A 25171-nucleotide genomic window follows, 5' to 3' on the forward strand; every position below is an offset into this window, starting at 1 on the left:
GGTCTAATTTATTTCCTAGCCTTTTCATCTGTTCACTATGCAAGCTATCGTCCAAACAGATGCCAAAGGGATACTCCGTTAAGAAGTACTGATGCCTATTACTGATAGCTCACGTTTCCCCATTGCCCAAGCAAAGCTTGAAACAAAGATTAAAAAGAAGGGGAAAGCAGTTCAGAAGACTGTGACATCAACCATGTCAAACAAGACATGCATTATTATGTACCCAGAGGCTCCACAAAGGAAGGAGGTATATTTTCTCTACTTTCTCAAGGCTGAACATGATTGTTATAATTTTGTGACTATCAGTCTTCCCCTTTTTTGTCGTTTGGATTTTGACATAAAAAAATTTCACCTACAAATGTGTTATCAATTAACTGCTCTTTAACTTTATATCTTTGAAGACTTGCCAAGGGACACCAAGAGGTATGACAGCTGAAATCTGCCAGAGGTAGAATTTGAATCCAGGTCTTCCTTACTCCAAGGCCAGTTTTCTGTCTGCTACTCCCACAAGAGCTCTTTTTGGTGTCCTTTGCTGATTCTGTTTATCTTGCTGGAGTAACTGCGGAGGCTGTTTGCTGCCTCTCCTTATTTATCTGGGCTTCAGTGACATTCCTCAGCCCAGGTCTGACCTTCATGCTCAAGAAGCTTTGGTGGCTCCCTGTCTCAAAAGTAAAATAGACACTAGTGCATCTGGCTTTGGGAATCTCCTATGATCTGGCTGCAGGCTACTTTCCAGCTGGAGGGACTACTGCTGTACACATTCTCTATCCCAAGCAAACTGGCCTCTTCACATTTCCCTATGTGTCATTCCATCACCTGTCTCTGAGCCTCTGCACTGCCTCTAATGGTCTCCCTTTTTTGTCTTCCATTCAAAGCTCAGTTCAAGTGCAATCTTCTACAAATTTGCTAATGCCATCCTTCTGGAAATGACTCAATATCTATCTTGTATTTAACTTTAATTGTACAAGCTGCTATCTCAATAGAATAAAACTCCTTAAGACCAAGGATTGTTTTGTTGTATGCCTTTGGCACCTTAGGGTCTAGCACAATACTTGGCACAGAAACGTGCACTTAGTAACTGCTGGTTGAGATTAAATGATGTAATATTTATAAAGCACCTAGCTTAGTGCCTGGTACCATACAGATCCTGTACAAATGCTTACATTCTTCCTTTCCCCCTCAAATGAATGAATCAAGTGCCAAAAATATATCACTACTATAATCAATTACTTAATTCACTAAACAAAACTTTACATGACCAAATTATTTTTCAAAATAAAATCTCTCATATCAGTTAATGCCAGTGAGGATTTTTTAAAGAACATGCTACATTCTCAAGGGAAATTCCCAAAGAAGAAATCCAAAAAAGCTTAAGAAGCACTGGTAAATGTATAATCTATTAAGGTGATTACTCTGAAGATAACAGTATTTATTTGTATATGTGAATTCTGGAAAGTTTCTTTTAAAGTTAGTTGTGTCATTTGACAGTCATATCTTGAAAAGATAGAAAAAAAGATAAGCAAAGAAATTCCGTCAATTTCTTAAATAATATCACCAGAAGTTTAGCAATATTTAAAGTATTACTTCTATGAAAATCAAAATTAGTATCTTGACTTTGAAATAAAACAAATGATTTAATATAGTATACATAATATAATCACCTTATATAGAGTGTAACACAACTGTACAAATTAAATCTACTCTGAAAAATAATAATGGCTATTTTTGCAGGTATCACCTAGAAATATATAGATTTGGATTTTAAAAGCATATTATAACAAGTCTGTATATGCTAAATGCTAACTACATTTATTGGATTACATTTATGTTGCCCATAGTAATGTTACATCTTGACTATTTACTCCAGCATTACTAGGAATTTGGTTCCTTTGAGAAAAACATAGAGCTTCATTTAATGCTTCAGTAAGAAAAATATGCTGTAATCCCCAAAGTCTAACATGCAGAAAGAAGTGTATGGTTTTAGAAATACCTTTAAAAAATCTAAGTGGAAACTAAATTACTGAGCTATTATTATTATTATTATTATTGAAACTGAATAATGAGGAGAGATTAACTGATATCCTATTTGAATATAGTTTTATTTAATTAAACTCCAAGTATAGATTAGTTCAATTCTTCTTGACTCTCTCTTCCTCCATCTCCAAATATCTATCATTTTCTAGGATAAGTGAAATAATATGGCTAGTCATTACAGTTAAAGACTAGGAATCTAAAGTGATCCAAATTAATACATAATTCCACCAACAATGCACTAGTGTGCCTATCTTCCCACAGAATCTTAGCAAACAATTCTCAAAAGAACTGCAAGATGTTAATAACTAATATTGTTCCAAATCACTAATGAGAAAAGTGAAAATCCAAACTTCACTAATCACAAATAAAATTGGCATGACAAAAAAATAATATAAGTTACAGAAACAGATAAAAATTTCTGGTGGTGCTATGGACTAGTCCAACTATTTTGGAAAACAGTTTAAATTACACTTCTTTTAAAAAGTGAATAAAAATTTTCATCCAGAAATCATAGTGCCATGCATATATTAAAGAAGTTCAGAACTTAAAAAAAAATCCAATAAACATCAACATGTTCATAATTGTATCTTCTGTGGTAGCAAAAATTGAAAAGCAAAGTAGATGCCCACTAGCTAGGAAATGGTTAAACAATATTACATGTCAAAATAGAATGCTACTACACTGTAAGAAATGACAAAAATAAAAATTCCAATGAGCATGGAAAGATTTAAAATACACAGAGTTGATAAAAAAAAACCAACAGAAAAGCAATAAACACAATGACTACAAAAATGTAAATATTAGAGAAAAATTATGCTGCATAATTATAATGACCAAACTTAGCCCTGGGGAAGAGTTGAAAAAATGCAACTCCTTTCAATCTTTGAGGACATGGGAGACTATGAATATGGAACAATGCATATGTTAGTAGACATGAGTGATATGTTGATTGGTTTTACTGAACTTCTTTATTTCTCTTTTTTCTTACAAGAGATAGCTTGGGTCAGCTTTAGTGATTCATGGATCTCAATAACACTAGTATTCCGTCCAATGGCAATGGATGACATTTCATGTAACTTCAAGATAGGAGGATGATGACAATGATGACAACAGTGATGACAATGATGTATCATCATCATCTAATTATTACCTAGTGCTTATGATGTGCCAGGAATTATAATATGCAGTAGAGATACAAAGAAAAACAAACAAACACTCCTCATCCTCAAAGAACTTACAATTTGACTGCAAAGAAAACAAGCAAACAACAACATACATATAAGAGATAGGCAGTGCAAAGAAAGGAATACAAAAATTTTGGTCTCTATATCACGATTGATATCAAGAGAATAAGCTCACAAAATATATCAATGAAAATAGCAATAATAGTAAATCCAAACAGCATTACCTGATAAAAAGAAATATACTCAATTCATTTGCCTATGGATTTGAATTTTATTCTTTATGGAAACCATATGAGGCATACATCTAATTTAGTAGACCTCTTGAATACAGGTAAGCATCCTCATAAGAGCCATTATGGCCTTAAGTTCATATTAGGTCATTAATAAACACTTGAGTTTCACTGGATTTATTGATTCTGTTTGTTTAAAAAAAAAACATTCTACATAAACAATTGTATAAGGTGCCAAAAATCCAACCTAAAATTTCTAAACAGAGGTGTTTCACACAATATTGTCTTCTCATTTGTCTGTACCAACAAAATGGAGGCTGGGGAAAGGAAATAAATTTTTATTATCTGAGTTTAAAAGCCTACTGTACTTGAATAGGAAATATCACCATCTTGTGGCTTTTTTTAGATAATACCACCAAAAACCATTTGTGTCACACTATTAACTAGAACCCTAAACTAGAATCCTTTTATCCTTCTGCTTCAAAATTCATTGTATTGTGTTTATTTTATTACAAATATAGATTTTTTGAAGTGTCTTTTATTTTGAAATAGTAAATATTATTTGAATAAATACTCCCTCATTCATCTACCCAGCCTATTCCAAGCTGCAATGACATTAACTGCTTGAAAAGCCAATAGAATCATAGAGGTCATGGACACACCATTGACTGATGAAGAAGCTAGGTCCAAAAAAGTCAAGTCACTTATACAAGGTCACACAAGTACTTAATAGCAGAGCTAAGATTAAAACCCAGATATATCATTGGGAAATCTTGTTATCTCAAACTCTTTGAAGTAATGAATTTTGGTGAATACTGTTAGTCCTTTGTTCTCAAAGAAAACCAATGATATCACAAAAGTAATACCTTCACTTTTATATGAAATGGATTTAAGTAAGGCAGAGCAGCACAAAAATTATCAGCTTTACTTTATACTCCAGAGACTTTGAAATCCAGTGGTAAGACAAAAGTCAAGACAATCAGAAATGCCCCAGATGCTAATGAATGAAGACCATCAAGGCCAAGGAAAACAAAGAAAAGAATGAACTGAAAGCTTCAAAGAGACAGCTGTAATTTGCCTTTATAAGGGAGAAGAAATATAATTTTATTCTAATCTCATGCTCTTCCTTTTTAAATATATTTAATAATGGCAAATTAAATTTTAATAGAAAAATTTCTACATAATATTTTTAAAGAGTAACTATTACATTCAATTCATAGCTGGCTTCAAGAAAAATCCAGTCATGAAAAATCAGCAGCTTATTGAATTTTTTTCCATTTTAGTCATGTGAAAAATACACACAAGTACATATGTGATCATGAATGTACGCATGAGCACATACACACACACACAAAAGTGTGCTTTTTATCTTCATTAAGATTCTAGTAGCTCTTTTGCTGGAGCTGGATAGCATTTATCACCATAAATCCTTTAGAACTGTCTTGGTTTTTTATATTGGTAATCAGGAATATGTAAAACATTTAAAAATATTATATGTAGACTAGTATGATGAAAAGAGTATTGGATTTGGAAGCAAAGACCTTGGGTTTGAATGTCCAGTTCTGAATTAGCTTTGAACTCTGCATGAATTAATTAATCTTTTTGGGCTTTAGTAAAATAAGATGACTGAACTTGTTGACTCCACCCACACCCCTTAATTGCAAAAGTTCTCTTCTAGCTCTAAATTTATAACCCTGTTTTTCATTATATTATGAATTTTGAAAAGTTTTAGAATGTTTTTCCCTAATAAAAGTAAAGCTATACTTTAATCAAGCTGGCAAAAATTAGAGTCATCTGATTAATATAAACTGTTCAAAAGATTTTGCAAACAAACATATATGTTTTGTTACCTTAAAATTGATATTCTAAGGCAAAACCAAGACTAGAAGCAAGAAGAACAAACTAGTCCTATGAAGGTGACTACTTGGGATATTAAATAAATTGTTCAATTTTTCTTTTTCTCACTCTTTTGTTATTTCATTCTTTTTTATTAATCTATTTTAGCCTTCACTTTTAAAATTTTTGAGTTCTAAAATCTCTCCTTCCAGCCCTTCCCTTACCCATTTAAAAGAAAAATAATATTAATTAAACATATTTTTTACTTCTTTTTACTTTTACTTCTTAAAAAGATAAATTTAACCCACCAAGATTCAAAGCACACCAAGAAGTGTTCACATATTACAATATAATAATGAATATAACTGGTGAATAATCAGTGAAAATTAAATAAGTTGGTTATGAAAATAAGCAAGTCATAGAACAATTACTTTTGTATCTTTATATCTTTGATTCAATTATAAACTATATAAACCCAAAATTTTAATGTCTCAATCACATTAGAACTTGGAGAAATTCTAAAATGGATCATTGAAGAGATTACTGGCAAAAATCTAGAGAAGTGTCAATTATAAATACAAAGATATAACTAATACAAATACATAAAATTAAGTTAATAAAAACTTGTTTAAATGTTAGATAAAGTATCACAATATGATACAACCTTTTTGAAAAGTCTTCTAAGAAAAGGAATAGAAGCATCATTCCTTGAATTATTTAAAAATAGAGCAAGTGTTAAAAATTCTATGGGTAGACGAGAAAATGAAGCAGAGATCTTAATATCTGAATGAAATGGAATATAATAAATTTGGACTTTATAAAACTATTAGCTATTAATAAAATCAAAATAATCTTAAGGTACTTTGCTCCACTATCATAAAGATCTTCTCAAAATATCTTTTTACACAACTGTTAAATAGTGTCAAAACAGAAATTAAAAATATGATCATCTTTAAGAAAGCTATTTAATATGATCTTTTAAAAATTTTTGTCACTGCTTAAAAGGTTTACTGAAAATATCTGAAGTAGAGTTTTATATAGAAATAATTCAATGGTTGTATAAAATACTATAATAAAAAGTAGACAGGATAATGCTTATCTTCAGTTTTTATTTTACTCTTTTTCTTACTTATGTATGTTAACAAAAACCCTCAAATGATTTAGACAAAAGCTTTTAGCTCAACACATAATTGCAACAAAATTACAATAATTGTACCAATTAAAATAATCCTGAATGAACAGTATGTCATCTTAATGTTCCAATGGTTTATAGAAGGATCTACTTAATTAGCTGAAATTGCTTTCCAGTGTTAGTATCAAATGTCATTTGTTAAAAGTTGAACAATTTAGAAAATAATTTAACAAAGCAATTTTACCAAACACCAAGAACCAACATTTTCTTTTTCAGCTGCATAAAGCAAGCAGATGTGTCATCAAATTGCTATAAAAATAAATGAGGCTTTTTATGGGGAAAAAATAAATTTTACTACTAGAGCTAAAAAATACTATTTTCTGATTGTTTTACTAAATCAGATTTCTTTAATAATCAAAGGAATGTATGCCAGTTATATCCTGCTGATACTTTTAGCGTATAAATGCAACTTTTTTTTCATATTCAAGTGACAGAAATAAAAGTATTCAGCTACTATTTAACTAGGAACAGAAATGAAATCATTCTAATTTAAATATAATAGGATGACCAAGTTATCATCAAAGATTTCATTATTACAAATACATTTTAGTGTGTTTACTATATTATGTCATTTTCTTATTAATTCTCCAAAAAAGGTTAACTGGTTTATTTTATTTCTTCCTGCACATTCTCTGTAAATAAAGTAGCAAAGCATTTTTCAATTACTTGTCTTTCAAGAAGCTGATAAAGTTTTGATAAGAAAGGGTTTTAATACTTCATAACATTTTTTAGGTTAAAAACTTCCATGGCCAGCTGAAAGATAAGTAATAAAGCAACATTATCAAATAAGAAAAACATACTAAAATTAGTCAGTTTTTACAAATTAGATTTTAAAAAATATTTGTAACTTTTCTAACTCTTTTTTGGGAAACTTTTATAATCTAATCAGCTTATGAGTTCTTCAAGATGACTATATTAATGTTATTTTTCTTTGTGTGTTTCCCCATCCCCATTGCATTATACATCTTAAACATATATGCAACAAAGTTAGGTACAGTCTTAGGTATACAAAAGTCTTCAGTGAAGGTCTACTGGATGAAAAAAATAATACATGGAAAGATATTAAAAAATGCAAGAATAAAACTTATGCCTCTATCATGCTCTTGGTTCATTTGCTTGAAGCAAAGAACTTCTAATGCTTAAAGAGAATAAGCTATATTCAGAGAATACTACATAATGAGGATGTAAGTTTAAAATTCAAAGAGACTTCTCTGGGCCAGGCCTAACAGACCAGGCCAGTAATCCTGACTCACTGGCACTGAGACACTTATGGACACATATTTAATAAGTTTACTCAACCAAAAAAACAAGAAATATACAATATCGATTTAGGAGTAAGTGGCTCCCCTCTGCCTCCACATCTGTGATGGTGGCAACATCTAAAGTACTGACTCCCAAGGCAGGAGAATTCAGTGGTTTTTTTAATCTCTAAAACAGCCAGGAAGCTATACCATGTTTTCAAACTCTAATCTCTCAAACCAATCAAATCATGAGAATAGCCTCCTTACCTCTCTATAATGACTTTTTTTTCCTGATATCAAACATAAATAAAACAGATAAAGTTGAGCTTCTTCCTCACAATAGCCCTTCAAATACCTGAAGATGGCTTAAAGAGATCCCGTCTGTTTCTCTCTTTCCTCTCCCCTTGCACCTCAGTTTTCTCCCCAGTTGAAATATTCCTACTTATTTCAACCTATTTTCATATTATATGGATTTAATGCCCTTCATGCGACCTTAGAGAAGAACATGGCAATCTTCTGTCACCCAGCTACACACTGTACTCTCCATACTTGCTACACCTCCAACCAAAGACCTTGCTTTGGGAGACTTAATTCACAAAACTGTGAAATTACCACCCTGAAGCTGATTGGTAAATAAATATAGTAGACTGCCACAGTCCACTATAATGAGCTGGTCTCAGAATAGATCAAATTTCCCATCTTCAGTAATCCATCCCAGCCATGCACTCCTGCTGGCCCCAACTTGCTTTCTGACATTTACTCTGGGAATATTACTCAAAGCATTACTACCATTAGTCCTGGAAAGGACATGTAACTACTCTTAGAATGCATTTACCATCTTTATGACTTTCCTGATGAATATTAAACAGGAGGCATTAAGTTGAAATAAGTCTAGGAAGGTCAGCTAATGGTGTTAAATAAGAGTTTCCATTTTATTTTTTTCTGTTTTATCCCAGAATCAATGAAGAGCGACTGAAAATTCTTAAACAAATGATGTGGTAAAGCCTATGCTTTAAAAAATTATTTTGACAGACAGCTACATGGTGAACAAATTGAAGAAAGGAAATAGGAAGGTCAACTGGTTCATGAGTAGAGAAAAGAGGATTGTTGTAAGGTAGATTCAAATGTGTTTACACCACAGAATAAATGACAAGAGGTGGCAAGTAATTAGATAATGAAGGATAAAATGAAAAGTAAAGAGTTAAAGATGACTTCCGAGTTGTGAACTTCAATGAACAGAAGGATGGTGTATCATCAATAGAAATAGGGAGGATAAGAAGCTCTGTTTTTTCTAACTTGTTTGGAGTTTAATATGCCAAAAGAATATCCAATTGGACATGTTTATGATGTTACTAGTTATATGGGACTGGGAATTTGGAAAATAATTTTCAGATTTGAAAGTTATCTGCAAAGAGACAATAAATAAATGGAAGCTGATATCATGCACAATACCAATTCTTATAATTTAGACTTCAAAAAGTAAACTATGTTTTTCCAGTTTGGACCAACATTAGTTGAAAAAAAATTTACTTGGAATAATAAACAATTCATTTTCCCCACCAATATCATCTAAGGATTAAATGGAGAAAAGCTTTTACATCTACTTTATTCTACCTAGTCAAAATGCCATTGTGTAAGGAAGACTACATACAGAATTGAGTACAGAAATACTTTTCACTCAAAAAAGAAATAGAGAAAAAAGAAGAGAAGGAGGAAGAGGGAATTAAAAGAAGGGAAAACATGCTGAAGCAAAAGCAAGTAAATACACATAAAAATATTTATAGCTTTTTTTGGGTGGTAAAGAATGAGTTATGCTATATAAATGTTATGGAGTACTATTTGCTATAAAGAAGATTGTTTAACAGGAAAACAATTTATAGGATGATAGTAATGATAAATGCAAACAACTTTGAAAGAAATAGGAACTCATACTGATGTAATAACCAAATATAATTCCAGAGGACTAATGAAACTACTCTCCTGATAGAAAGATGAAGGGCCCAGAGTACAAAATGAGCAAGATTCTTTTTTGACATGCCCAAAGTAGATATTTGTATCAACACACTATTCATATTTAAAATTGTTTTTATCTTTCTTTTGTTCCCAATTTAAAAAGGATGCAGATAGAAGGAGAACAAGGATTTTTGTTAATTAAAAACTAACTTTTTTGATACCTTTTTTTTAAAATTAATAATAACTACAAGATAATTGTGTGTTCTTTACACATATTTTCACCAAAAGATACTCTTGAAATAAGCAAAGGCCATCTATCTTTACCTTCAAGAAGCTTATATATTAATAGAGGATGACAAGTCATCTTGGAGAGAGGTAACAGAAGGGTATTATGGTTTGCAAAGTTACAGTAATAATTGGAAGACTCATAGGACAGTAGAGTGACAAGCCCTTTCTAAGAGCAATGCAGTACTGATCTAATTATGGTTCCAGAACTAGAAACTGGGAAGAGTACAGTAAGATGCTAGCCAGGGAATTAAAAAAAAAGAAAAAGAAGAAGAAAGAAGAAGAAGAAAGAAGAAAGAAGAAAGAAGAAAGAAGAAAGAAGAAGAAGAAGGAAGAAGAAGAAGAAGAAGAAGAAGAAGAAGAAGAAGAAGAAGAAGAAGAAGAAGAAGAAGAAGAAGAAGAAGAAGAAGAAGAAGAAGAAGAAGAAGAAGAAGAAGAAGAAGAGAAGGAGGAGGAGGAGGAAGATATAAGTGTAACTTACTAATATCTTCTCAATCAGATTTTTTAAAGCAATAAAACTATATTTTCCACAAATGCATTTAAACATTTTCATCCATGCAGAAGATCATTCCGCAAATGAAATTTAGAAAAAGAATTCATTACAGCATAAAACATTAAACGTATACTACTGACCAAAAATGTTTGTCACTGCTACAGAGAATGTACTGAGCTGAATTCAAATGAACGATTCCTTATGTACAAGGAAAATTTCAGTGCTTCTGGATGACCATGTGCTGATTGTATCAAGCTCTAAAATACGCCAAAGATTCCTCAGCAAGTCTCACAGCCACTTTCTAAAGTCTCACAGCCACTTTCTAAAGCAGAGGATACTTGATACAAATTATAAAATTCAGCTGGAATTATTTTCTGAGTTAGTCTAATAATAAAGATGTCTTTGGCAAGCACTGTATTGGCACAATAACTCCTCCTAAAGAAAATGGGAGGAGACTGAAAGGACTGCATTTGGAAAATTCTGCAGATCTTCAAAGATTCTTAGCTCTCTCTTCCATAAAAATCTATTTGTGGCACATCAGTTTTCTTCCCATGATGCTATATGACCATATGTCATAAAACATCACATTATTCAAAAAACCATCAGTCTTAGATGCCTCATGGATGAAACAGAAACTCTTTTTGTCTGGCATTTGCTAAGTCCTTCACAACTAAACTCCACACTACTTTTCCATACTTGTTACATATTTATCCCCTTTTCATTCACTCCATGGTTGAGTCAAACTGATCTTGCAAGTCCTCACAAATAAAATTTTATCTTTCATCTATCTCCGGGCCTTACTGCAATAATCTGCCATTTCCAAAATGGACATTTTCCTCATCTACATCTCTTGAAATCCTTAGTTTTCTTCAAAGCTCAATCTACTGACAACCTCCTAGATGAAGATTTCCCCACACTCTAGCTGCTATTATTCCCATCACTCTGTCATTTTGTATTTTTTTTGTACATATATATATATATATACACATATATACACACACACACACACACACACACACACACATATATATATATATATATATATATATACATATATACATATATATATATATATATATATGTATATATATATATATATATATATGTGTATATATATATATATATATATATATATATATATATATATATATATATATTATATGTAGTTTTACATTATTTCCTTTACAGAATGTAGGCTCCTTGAAAACAGAAATAATTTCAATTTTGTCTTGGTATTCCTAGAGCCTGCCATCTACTAAGTGCTTAATAAATTCCTCTTAATATTATAGTTTGTAAAACATTTTCTTCAAAATAACTCTGTTAAATAGATAGTGCAAATATTGTTTTACACCCTTTTAAAATTGGTGAGTAAAAAAAGTTTTGGCTTTTTTTGTCAAGTAATCTTACCAAGGTAATTAAAGAAGGGCCACTACCTACAGCAATTGAAATAAAGAGATCTTTTTAAAAAATTTTAATATATTTAAAAATAAGGGAGCTTAAACATTTTCTTTTACCCATTATGATTTCTTCATTTATTGTCAAGTGCCTCTCCAAATAAGTTATATGGTAACCTTATACCTACAGCAGAGGAGGAAAAGGAAGACCCAAGCACAATCCTATAGAACCTTCACATCTGCAAACAGACTATGGCAATGCTGCAGTGTCTAACAAGTCCATTATAGTTTTCCTTTTCTGGTTAAAAAAAACCAAAAACAATATTTTTAAAGAGCACCCACTTTTCTAGGTTTACACGCCAACAAGCATCTCTTCTTATAGTCAGAATTCTAGAATGAAACTCAATTTCTTAGCTTCCTCATCTACAAAGTGAGAACAATGATACTTGTACTATTTACCTAAAAGAATTATCATAACAAAGTATTTTGTAAATCTTAATATATCATATAAGCTATCATCAATGGTAGACAAAGCTTACATTTGGATATAACATCATACTGCTAACTCATAATTCATATTAACACCATAAAGTACAATAAAATGCTCGAAGTTTCTTTCATCTGAACTGCTTTCTAAGTCTTAGTTACAATTTCTATAATTGCTTATAAAGGCAAATGTAGCAAATAATATTTATCCTTATTAAAATTCATCTTCTCATTTTGCCTATTGAAACGAAAGGAAAAAGGGGAGAAAAATTCCAATTTTGTCATCCAATATTAACTACTTTTTCTGATTTTCTGTCAACTAAAAGTTGAAGAAACTGTACATCCTATCAGCTATTTTTGTACTCTTATAATCAAAAAACCTTACAGGAATTATAAAAATCAATAGAAAAAACTTCATTTAAAATGAGCACTAAACTGAGACATGATTTTCTCATTTGGCCAAAAAAGGCTTTCAAAATACAATAAGCACTTTAGAAATAATTGCTCTATATAAACATTTTCAAATTATAAAATACATATTCAATAATAGAAGCAATGTAAACTATTATATTAATAAGATACTAATAATGATCACTAACACTAAAGTCTAATGGCAGCATGCCATTTCAATTTTTCTATAAAATGTACTGAAGCAAATGCATGGGAATAAGAAAGAGTAAAAGTTCGCTGATATCCAATTATATCATCTTTAAAAATTATATGATTGAAAGATCACTGAATAAAATAGCACTAAACAGAAGCATGACAGTTCATGGAAGATACAAATTCTTCAAAATACAATCTAATGGTTATCTAAAAGAATATCAGATTGAACAACGATAGAGAAATTCAAAGAGAAATATTACATTCTTTTTCAACCAGCCCAGGACTTCACAGAAAGATCAACAGAAGCTATAGATTGAATTATAAAGAAGTTCTTTGAGAAAGAAACAAGTGGAATAGTCTTAAATTAACATGCTGTATTATATATACTTCTAAAATACAACAGATTATGTAACAGAAATTTGCAGTTTCATATACATTTCTCATTTCCCCTTCCCAACATATGCAAAAAGTTTATATTTGTTAATTGCTAAGTTCAGAAAGTCAAACAATTGTTTTAAAAGAAAAAAAGAGACTGGAATTCCATCACTTATTGGTCATAGGATCCCTGGCAAGGGGATCACTTGACTTCTCAGAAATTTTTCCTACAGCACAATGAACAACACAGTGGAAACATCTATCCTCAGAGAGTTCTGAAAACATTCCTTAAGTTGCATAACACAACATAAATATATGCTAATCCTATTAAGTTTTAATATACATAAATTTCAGATAATTTTAATTATATCCTTTCTCACTTCCTTGTTTCACTTTAAAACAGAAAAACAGGAGGGAATTATTCCAATAGAATACAACTACAGCTCATGAAGTTCAAATATCTTTCCCCAGTGAAGATGTCCCCAAGACACTAATTCCATAGATATGCCATCCAATTTAAACATTGCTTTCCCTCCTAAGTGTCTCCTGAAACTTCAACCAGGGTCCATAGTTTGTCTATAAAATAGTCACTCAATCTCTCTAACATCTTTTTTTCTCCAAGGGCAAACAATTGGTTTCTAAATGATAAAGAATGATGAAGGTATATGCCATGCTTAATTCAATTATTACTACTCGTTTAAAGAAAAGAAATTAAGTATTGACACAAATGCTACATTAAATAGTGCAGATATTTTGTAATAAATTAAAGTCAAATGTTTTGCAAAAGATATTTGAAGTTTAACTTTTTAATTATACAAAATTACTTTGTTATAGTCTACTGAACATTCATAATTAAGTACTTATATAAAGACAGAAGCATTTAATTTTTGGTAATAAAATTAAATATTATAACAGTACCAAGAGGAAAGAAATCAAGTCATTAATTTTGCAAACAGAAAAATGGTTTTCTGAAGTATGAAAGACCAGATAGAATTTAATTCTTCACAAAGGCTCTAAATAATTATACAGCACTGCCATCTACTGGAATCCTTACTTAATATATTTTTTAAAATATTTAAACAAGGTAAGACTTCGAAGAATGAAAATCCATGAAAGGGATAAAAGACCACGAATACTTTATAACACTAGAGCAAAAATTTTAGTAGGTAACATTCAGAAAAAAAATTAGCAAACATTTTTAAAGTACTTATTGTAAAGTTTCACATCTATGTGCTAAACAGTAATTTATAGTGTTAATGTTTTTAAAAGTAGATGTGAATGATTCTTTTTCAGAGATAGAAATCTGTAAGAGCTATGTGATCTTTTAAAATTATCAGGTGCATTTTAAAAATAATGATAAATGTATATGCATTATTACTGCACATTTCACCCACAATATTAATTTAATACTTTTGCATCTCTTTGAAATATTTGTATATGTTATCTACTCCCAAGCTCTTCCATGCCAAAGAACTATTGAAACAAACAAAGCCTACACACATTAGATGTGAAATGCTTTAAAATGGTATTTATAAGTCAACTATGAGTTTTCCAGAATGACGAACCAGTTTTATAAAAAAGTTCCAAAGTTATAAAGCTAATTAAGTGTTTCACCCTATTTATATAAAAACAACTAGAAATAAGATGTTTTAGGTTATCTATAATTTTTAAATTTGTAACTGATATTATAAATGTGAGATCCTGAACTACTTAAGTTACTGATAATGACAATAGGCAATGAATAGCAGAAATGAGATTGGCATAAACTACAATAATTTAGTATAAAACTTTAACTATTGTAAATCAATGACCAAAACATGGAGACAAAAAGCCTCACTCAGCAACACTGTGTGTATTTGCCAACTGGCATAAGAAGGTGGACAAAAATAACAACAATTTAAAATAAAGGATAGCATTCTAAAATGATAAAAAGGATTTTTTAGATCACCTAATCCAAGCCCATCACTTTACAGCTCAAGAGATAAACACATATATACCCTTCTCTTCCTGGTGCTGGTACTTATCACCTCACACCTGAAGTATTATAATAATCTTCAGAATGGCATCCCTACCACAATGTTTATCCAACTATGCCATCTTCACTCAGCTACCAAAGTGATCTTCCTATGCTAAATTTTCACCTTCTAGAGAAAGATTTTCCTGATTCCTCATTAGTGCCTCTTCTAAGATTATCTCCAATTTGTCCTGCATATATCTTATTTGTATCTAGTTATTTTCCGTGAACAGGATATATCTTTAGCTCTACCACTTTGCTATTCTCAACAATAGTGATCCAAGATAACCTCAAAAACTCAGGATGAAAAATGCTATTTGCCTCCCAGAGAAAGAAATGATGTTGTCTCTATATAGACAGAAGTATATTTCTTCTTTCTTTCTCTTTTCCTTTCTTTCTTCCTTTCTTTCTTTGAGTTTTCTTTCACAGAATAACTAATGTAGAAATATTATAAATGATCACACATTAGATTGCTTACCAAGGAGGGGGAGAGGAGAAAAAGAGGGATATAATTTGGTACCTAAAACTTTTTTTAATATCAAAAATTATTTTACATGTAAGTGGGAAAAAACAAAACATTTTTTTAAAAGTGACATTCTACAATTAATCATATCTTCACCTCCAAATTAATTGAAACAGGTAGGATATATATGATCCCACTCTGCTTAATATTTATTGATAATAGAAAAATATGTTAGTTGGAATAGTAGGATACCATTTTGAAGACTTTTTTCTAACCAGGTGCCTCCTATCCATTCAACAAATATCATTCAAGGTTACTTGAACGATACAGAAACAGATATAATGTTGTTCAATTATTCTGTTAATAAATATGAAGTAAGGCATAAAAAAGAGGGGTTTCCTTATGCTCAAAGTATTTGCCACTGTAATGGAGTAATACTGTACAAAGTCTAAATGAAGAAGAACGTTCTAAACGGTGAACTCCTCTAGATGCTCCTGCTTGTAGATGACACTGTGAGGGAGAATTAAACTTTGTACTGACCACAATGGCTCCTGAAATAAATAATATAACCACTGAAAAAGTTTAGTCTCCACATCCAGAAAATAAAAAAGCCAACTGGGATAAAGAATACCCTCTGCTAAGATTATGACAGATGGATAATCTAAATAGATTGTATATGGGTATTTATATTATAGGTTTAAAGCATAAATGGATTGACCTAGGCTCAGAATTAGAAAGGGAGAGCAGGATGGAGTATCTTCAAAAAACAAAAAAGCTCCTTTAATAATCCCACCAGCTCCCAGAAACAAAGGCTTATTTATTTAACACCAATATTGTGCCAGAGTTGACCTATGCCTGTGATACATGGTGCAGTCTACAATAAATTGAAAATGATGAAATTGAGAGGTATAAGGTAGGTTTGTGGAGACCACAACATATAACCAATGAAATAGTTTAAAAGAGAAAGGAATAAATTAGGTCATCAGGAAAAATGCAAAGAGAAAATGGTAATGTGATAAAGGGGAGGAATGACAAGGACCCAGATAGAGTGCTCCATCCTCATGAAATCAAGAGAAATCAGGAAAGGCCAGTAACCTTTGTGTTGAAATTATGGGAGGCCATGGACAAGAGTAACAAAAGATGGGCAAGTATGGATAGATTATGATCTATAATTTGCATATTTTGAAGGAACATCCAACTTGATGTGATCATATCTTTATTAGTCCAATATTATTATTATTATTTTTTGTTGGAATAGAGAGGAGAATGTACAGAATATAAATGTTAAATCTTATAATACATAAATGGAAAGAAAACATTTAGCTGAAAGTTGAGAACATGAATTTAAAGTGACCAAAATAAAATTCCACCACAATATTTTTGTTACCCTTAATATGTCAAGAAAATAAATAACTTATACTTTACCTCAAATTACTAACTTCAACTCTGAACAATTCATTAATTCAACAACTAATAGCCTATTACATGAGAAGTATGACTATAAAATAATGATCAATGCTAAAAAATCCTTAATATTAAATGATAAATAACAGTAAATTCATAGCATGTTAAATAATCAATAAAATAATTTTTAAAATATTAAATATTTACTAAATCCCATATTCTAAGCTAAGGGCTAGGGAATCAAAAAGAAGTAAAGATAATTCCTTCCTTTGAGGAGCTCACCACTTAGTCAGGGAGACAACAAACAAGCATATATAACAATAAAAGAGACATATAGGATAAATAGAATATGACTGAGAGGAAATGCACTAGAATTGAGAGGTTGAGAAAAGCTTCCTATGGAAGATTAGATTTTTTGTTGGGACTTAAGAGAAACCATAGAATTAGAAGGCATAAATAAAGAGAGAGCTACCAAGGAAAACTAGAGAAAATGCCCAGAGTGAAAAAAAAAAAAAAAAAAGAAACACCTTGTTTATAGAACATCCAGAAGCCTACAATCACTGTATCAAAGAGAACATGTTGGGGAGTAAAGTATAAGAAAACTGGAAAAATAAGATGTGGCTAAGTTATAAAGGGCTTTGAATCCAAAAGAGCATTTTCTATGTTCTTGGAGATGAGAAGTTAAGTAAGGTAGATGATATGAGAAGACTTGTGTTTTAGGAAAATCACTTTAATGGTTAAAAGGAAGATAAATTGTTAGGGGAAGAAACTTGAAGAAGGCAGATCCATAGCAGGTTATTACAACAATCCAAGTATAAGGTGATGAGTATCTGTATTAGAGTGGTAACAAGGAGGTATATTGAAAAAGTATTGCAAAAGTAAAATCAAAAGGCCCTGGTAACAACATAAATATGATGTAAGGAGAGAGTAGGGAATCTAGGATGACTCAGGTTATAAGCTAAAAGGGCTGGAAAAATGATGTTGCTTCCTACAATAGGGAAGAGGAAGGGAAGATAGTTTAGGAGGAAAAATAGTGAGTTCTGTTCTAAACATGTTAAATTTAAGACCTACATACAGTTCAAGGCATCTGAAAGGCAGTTGGAGACATGATATTGGAGGTCAGCAGACAGAATGGAATAGGACAGTCAGATTTAAGAATAATCAGCATAGAGATGGTAATTAAATCTATGGGTTCTGAAGGATCCCCAAGTGAAGTAGTAAAGAGGGAGAAATAAAGAAGATCCAGGACAGAACACTGTAGGTTGTCTATAGTTAATAGACTTTTGAAATGAAACTAAAAGAATGAGAAGCCGACCACTAAAATGTACAGAAAACCTACAAACCTAATGTCCATATTCTTAACTCGTAAAATAATTTTCATTATCATATGTTAATTATTTCTAAGTTCTAAACTTCTGGTCTGTAAAAAGCATAATTTTTCCTTTACAATGGCAAGACTATATCTATGAGTATTTCAAGCAATATCAACACCATCTAATCCAACAAGCATTTAACTGCTTACTATTTGTATGACACTGTGCTAGTAGTGTATTCCTTACAGATGAAAAACAGTCCCTCTCCTTCAAGGAATTTATCTTCTACTGGGAAGATAAAAACCATGAGCTGACACAAAAATATGACTTGAGAAGGAAAAGAAAACAGAAGGTGGGAAAAGGTTTCTTACAGAAAGTAGTAGATGAACTGAACTGTAACATGCTGTTCTCTCCAGAAGCTGCCGATCGCTCTCTGGGAGATCTGCTGTGTCAACTCAAATCTCTCGGACAAATGCTTCTTCTTGTAGAGAACCGTTGTCTCCAGACAGTTGCCGTTAACTCTGGTCCAGAGTAGTGACTTCCCTCTTTTATCCTCCCAGAGAATGGGCATGGGATAATGCAAGGGCTTCTGGGAAAAATTATTTCAACCAATGAACTTGCTCCTCCTAAGCATGCAAGCTCTTCCCCAGGAATTCACAAGTAAACTCCCAGTAAAGGCCAGAACTAGAGAATTGTCAAGTACCGACTTAGCACTTAGTAAGAACCTAATATCTCATTATCTCATTAGCACTTAGTAAGAACCTAACACGGAACCTTAAATGAAGTTCATCAGAAGCAGAGACAAGAAGAAATAGCATTTCCATGAAATTGTTTGCAAAGTCACATAGGTGGAAGTCAAGATTCTGAGTTCAATAAATAAGAACAAATCATTATGATTAAAAGGTAGAAAGTATAAGGATGTAAAATAAGGCTAGAAGAAAGTTGGGATTAAATTGTGAAAGATTTTAAAAACCAAGAAAAGGGGACGGACATCTTGAGAGAGTAGATTAGGCAAAATAACTAGATATGGAGGGCAGTGGATATGGATGAGTTTATCACTTGATCATTTTTCATCTTATAAACTTTTTTGAACTATCAAAGAACACAATGGAATGCTTGCTGAGTAACTACAGATAAATTTCACTTTAAATCACATTCACGTAAGGTCCAATTTGTAAATCTGACCAAATATATATATCACAAAATCAGATGTTTTATTTTGACTCAGAACTATAATTAGTCAACACTTACTAGATAAAGAAATTAAATGAATCTCTTTAATTTAAACTTCATTAGGATCAATGTATGTCTAAAATTTATCAAGTAACACACACAACTTAATTTAATGGGCTACCAATATTTTTATAATTTAATGATAATCAAAGACAAGTAGTATTTTCTAAGCTACCTGAGAAAGCACTTCCAAATAGGTCTTCCAAGAATGACACTCCCCTAAATAACCAGAATAGTTATGTGAGTGTTTTCATTATTCCTTGTAGTAAATAAGAACACTCAATGAAAAGGGAATTTTATTATATATTTTGGCATATGTTTATACGTTTGCATATGTCCATCTATAAGAATGTATAGTATTAAATTTGGGGAAATTGTCATATATGTGCTATACAGATAAAGGCAAAATATTCCAATTTGAAAATGCTGATTCTACTATGTATTGGCACCAAAGAATAAATGGGAACATACCACTTTGAAATTATAGTAAATATCAAAAGGAAAATTTGATTCAATATACAAATACTCATTTTGCATATTCTCCCAGAACACTTTTAACTTTTAACTATAATTTCAACTCAACTTAAAGATATAAAAAAGTATAAGTTAGTTATTATACCTCTCATAGATGGTTTTTAATGTCATTTGATCTGGAACACCTTCAGTTTCCTCCAAATACAGTATAAGCCATGACGTTCGGTAGGGCCATTGTTCTGTAATGTTGATCCAGCTAGCAAGCCTATCCCAGTTGAAACTAATTTGATTGGCTCTCAATAATCGTCCTATAGAATATGAAAGCATAACATTTTATAAATTAACATAAGCAAAAGCCAAAAAAAAAGAGCAAACTGTCTAAGAGACAAATTAGATAATTTAACTTTGCTCTAAATAAAGTGAAACACCAAGTATGGTAGACAATGATTTTTATCTTCTTTAAGTAATTATTTGACTATAAAATAACCTTATTATAGATAGGCTAACAATTTTTTGGGAGATACTTCATACATACACATGAAAACCAAGCTCTCATAAATCTATATGAAAAGGGTTTTCTTATGTTCACTCCAGAAATGTAATAGCCTAAGCTTTCCTAAGATCATGTGTATCTAGCTGTCCATTTCAAGAACTCTAATACTACTTACGTTAGATATGATTCATATATGCATCATATATGTAGCAAGTACAAACTAGATTTATGAAATAGGTTATGCTGATTAATAAAGTAATTTAGATTACATAAATCTCTGGTACTTTAGAGACTGGGATTCATAAATAAAAGATTTTTGTTTTAAATTAAAAAAAAAAAACAGGTAAGATCCTGAAAACATTTAAACAAAACCACAACAATGAAAATGAACTCCATAGATATTATGCAGAAAATTTAAAGGATTTAAGTATATTACTACTCTGGCACTTAGAAATGAAAATGATTAGGGAAAATTTTTTCGGATAAATAATTCTGACACAGTACTTATTTGCATGTTGTTTATACTATATAAATGTGTTATGGGCCAGGACTCTGAACTTGAAACAAAGGATTCTTACAAGGTGCTAAGTCAATGGAATTCATAGAGATAATCTAGTTTAGCATGGTTCAGTATGATTGATTTAATCCTACAACAAATAATGGTTTCCTAGTGATGTAATGATTGATATATATTCAGTGTGGGGCCTATAAGCTAGGAGCCTCAGCCAGGATTCATTCAGAGAGATTCAGAGGGCAAAGAAGAAGAAGCTATAGCTCTCGAAACCAAGGAAAGAGATAGGCCTTTAAGAAAGTTAACCGGGCCCCAGGAAAGGAGACAAGACTTTGAAAGAGATAATAAAGGATATGGACTTTAACACCTGGCTGTACTTGTGGTGATTACTGAACTGAAAGGAAGGCTGCTCCAGAGACCCCCAGAAAAACTGAACCAGAGAACATTCCAGAAATGACTCAATCATGTGGATATACCTGTGGATATACCTGTGTATGTGTATATGCCCAGGCACAACTTAATGCAAAAAAAAAAAACACTCAGACAGTCTCATTTTAAAACTTTAATTCTTAATTTTTCTTAAATGACTGAGGGGGATGGAGGAGGAAAGGGGGAAGATTGCCATTATGATATAAGCTGGGTGATAAATTTTGATTGAATGAATTTCAAAGGAGAAGTTGCAGATGGAGTTCCTCAAAGAAGGGAGAATATGTGAGGAACAGTGGGGAGCAAAGAATAATCTAAAATTGTGAGTGGGGAGGGTTGGTATAAAAGAGAAGATGGTACTAAGCCAGTTTCCTGCCATAGACTCTTCCTTCCTTCAGAAAATCAGACTGATTTCTTCCATCATGTGCAAATTTCTTGACCTGGCCTCTAACTGCCAGAGCAGATCCCCCCCAGTTAAGCAAAATATCATCCATTCCTATTCCCTTCCCCTTTCCTCTGGCCTAATATGCCTACAGTCATAGGAAAGGAACACTATCCTACCAGATCCCCCACAAAACCACCCAGATGCTAATCCCTTCCACAATCATTTAACCAACTCCCACAGTCATACCATCCCCATTTCAACCATCTTGAATCTCAACAGTCTTTATACAAACTAGGTTCTTCACTGCCCTCTGCTGCTCTCTTATTCTCAGTCTTTTCAACATAACTCCCACCAAGGTTGCATTTTAAAGCTACCCATCTTCTCCATAGTGCTCTCATGAATAGGGCTCTGTACGTAAGGAACTTGTTTTCATCAGGAACTTTTCCTTTCCATTTGTTTCATCTGCTGGCTCGCTGAAATTTTGCTTCTTCCTTGATGTGGCCAGTCTTTCTGGCACTTGCTGTATTTTCACTCATTCCCTCTACTCATTATCACTTCCAGACTCTCTTTCTATTTCCATTATTCAGTTATCTCTCCAACTTTGAGGATTAATTCTGGTAACTATTATCTACAACCTCCAGGACACTCTTCTTTCTTCAATGAGTTCCATGACTGACCCCATCTCTCTATCCTCCTCAAATCCTGTCTTCAGACCAGGAAACTTAAATATATACAACAACCCCTCAGACTTTTTCGAACCCAGTCCATCTTACTCCTTTTCCCAGACTGAGTCCTGAGTGCCTCTCTCATCGACACAGAGAAGGCCCCACACTTGATCTTGCTATCACTTCCACATTCACAAACTCAAGTTCCCTGCCGCCATTCCATGGCTGCCTCTGCCAGGCAGCCCCACACCTGCTCTCACCATGACATGTCCCCTAGACATTTCTACCTGGACACTCCCTAGGTATCTAAAAATGAACATCCCTAAAACAGAACCTACTGTTTATTCCCCTACACAAACCCTTTCTCAACCTTCTCCATTTGTAGCAAATAGGTTTATGGTATTAACATTACCCTCAGGTCTTCATTCCAATTCACTGCTACATAATCAATAAGTTCTCATCAGTTCCACCCCCAAGACATGTCACTCATTCCTTGTCTTTACCATAGCTCAGGCTCTCATTACCTCACCTGAACCACTGGCTCCTACTAGGTCCCCCTGCATGCATCTCTTTCCCCTCCCTAATCTATTCTCCACAGAAATATTCCAGTGAAAGAGGCAACATGACACAGAACACAGCATGAAGTCAGGAAGATCTATTTTCAAATCCTGTCTCTGGTACTTTATTAAAATCTTGAACAAAGCATGCTACTTGTCTTAAGATTCATTTTCCTCATCTGCAAAGTCAGAGAGCTAAACTTCATGACTCCTAAGATCCTTTTCAGCTCTAAATCCATAATCCTATAAAATTCCTAAAATGCAAATCTGACCATAACACTCCCCATGTTCAAAAAACTTCAATAGTTCCCTAATAACAATAGAATAAAATACAAACTTTTGGCATTTAAAACCCTTCACAATTTAGGCAATATTTACTATTATTGTAATTATTATAATAGCTAGCATTTATCTAATAGCTACTATGTGTCAGACACTTTGCTAAGTGCTTTACAAATATTATCTCATGTGATTCTTACAACTACTCTGGGAGGCAGATGCTATTATATTATTACACCCATTCTACAGCTAAGAAAACTGAGGCTGAGAAATCAAGTGACTTAATCAAGATCACAAACCTACTAGGCATCTGAAGTTGGATTTGAACTCAGCTCTTCCTGACTCTTGGCCCAGAACTCTGTAAACTGTGCTACCTAGTCATCCAACCTATCTTTCCGAAGCTGATTACACATTATTTTCCACAAGATGCCTAATTACTCAGGCAATCTATTTAAATGGACTGCTTCCTGTTGTCTACTATATATAGAACTCATATATACTCTGCTCCCTTTCAGGCTTAACTTCAATACTACAGACTTGTAAAGGCCTTTTCTGATTGCCCTTTAAGCTAGTTCTAATCACCTCCCTTTTCCTACCCCCCAAAAAATCATTTTTTAAATATGTACATTATATGTATCTGTGAAGATCTTATATCCTTTTCTCGAGTAGAATAAATACTCCTTGACAAAAGAACTCACTCTCTTTTCTGTTTGCATCCTCATTGACATGGTTGGAGCATGGCAGGGGCTTAATAAATCTATGCTGATCAATTATTTTCTATAACATTCAAATTTTATTCTTTTTCAGCAAGTGAGATAATCACTATAAAAACTAGTTCTGTAAATATTAAATCCTATACACTGTGATTATTACCCTAACAAATTATATAAATATAAAATTTAATCTGAATTCAAAATCAAATTTTTCTCCTATAATAAGAAAAGCCTCTAGAAAAACCTACTCTAATGACTCATCATGGAATAGAAATAACTCTGTATTCTTAATATCTATGCCAAGAGAAAAAATCCTCTACTAAGTGGAAAGGCTTTGAATATAGTAATTGTAGCAAACTGTTTTCTAGGGATAAGAGTAAATAATAAGGAATACCACACCACAGTTAGTGTGGAACTCTTTAGAAGTCACAATAACAGTGACACAAAAGGGTGATAAAGGGAACTAAGATTCATATGGCATAAAAACTATTTATAAATATAATTTAAATGTTTATTTTCTAAATGTGAAATCTTTAGCCAGTGATCAATCTATCAACAAGCTTTTATTCAGCACCCACTATGTTGCATGTATGTACTGTGCTAAGCATTCACTATACAAGACAAAAGGGAAACAACCCCTGCCTTCAAAGAAATTTTAATCTATCCACAAGTATAATATTTTTAAATACATATGCAACAGATACATGGAAAATGTTAGGAGTCAGTTGGTGAGGAAAGAGAAACATATACCCCTAAAAGAATATTAACATTCTCAGTATAAATAAAAACAGAAGGCAAATGGACATCATGATTAAATGGAACAATGAATCACTGATTCTTTGGAGAAATTTATTTTATAATATATCCAACGATAACAAGAATCATCATTTCATGAGACATTTGGTCATCTTGTACTACATGCAAAACTATTA

The 25171-nt window shown here is 32.1% G+C and overlaps 1 protein-coding gene across 5 annotated transcripts in view; it reads right to left on the reverse strand.

Annotated features, from left to right (window-relative positions):
- Positions 1-25171, reverse strand: part of KIDINS220 (kinase D interacting substrate 220) — a 150414-nt gene that overhangs the window by 63512 nt on the left and 61731 nt on the right. For all 5 annotated transcript variants that reach the window (XM_074288092.1, XM_074288091.1, XM_074288088.1 and 2 more), the window contains one exon: positions 20356-20518. In XM_074288092.1, coding sequence (XP_074144193.1) covers positions 20356-20518 — 163 coding nt within the window. The remainder of the gene's footprint in view (positions 1-20355; positions 20519-25171) is intronic.

This window comes from Sminthopsis crassicaudata, chromosome 2, assembly GCF_048593235.1.
Source record: "Sminthopsis crassicaudata isolate SCR6 chromosome 2, ASM4859323v1, whole genome shotgun sequence".
NCBI classification, from domain to species: Eukaryota; Metazoa; Chordata; class Mammalia; order Dasyuromorphia; family Dasyuridae; genus Sminthopsis; species Sminthopsis crassicaudata.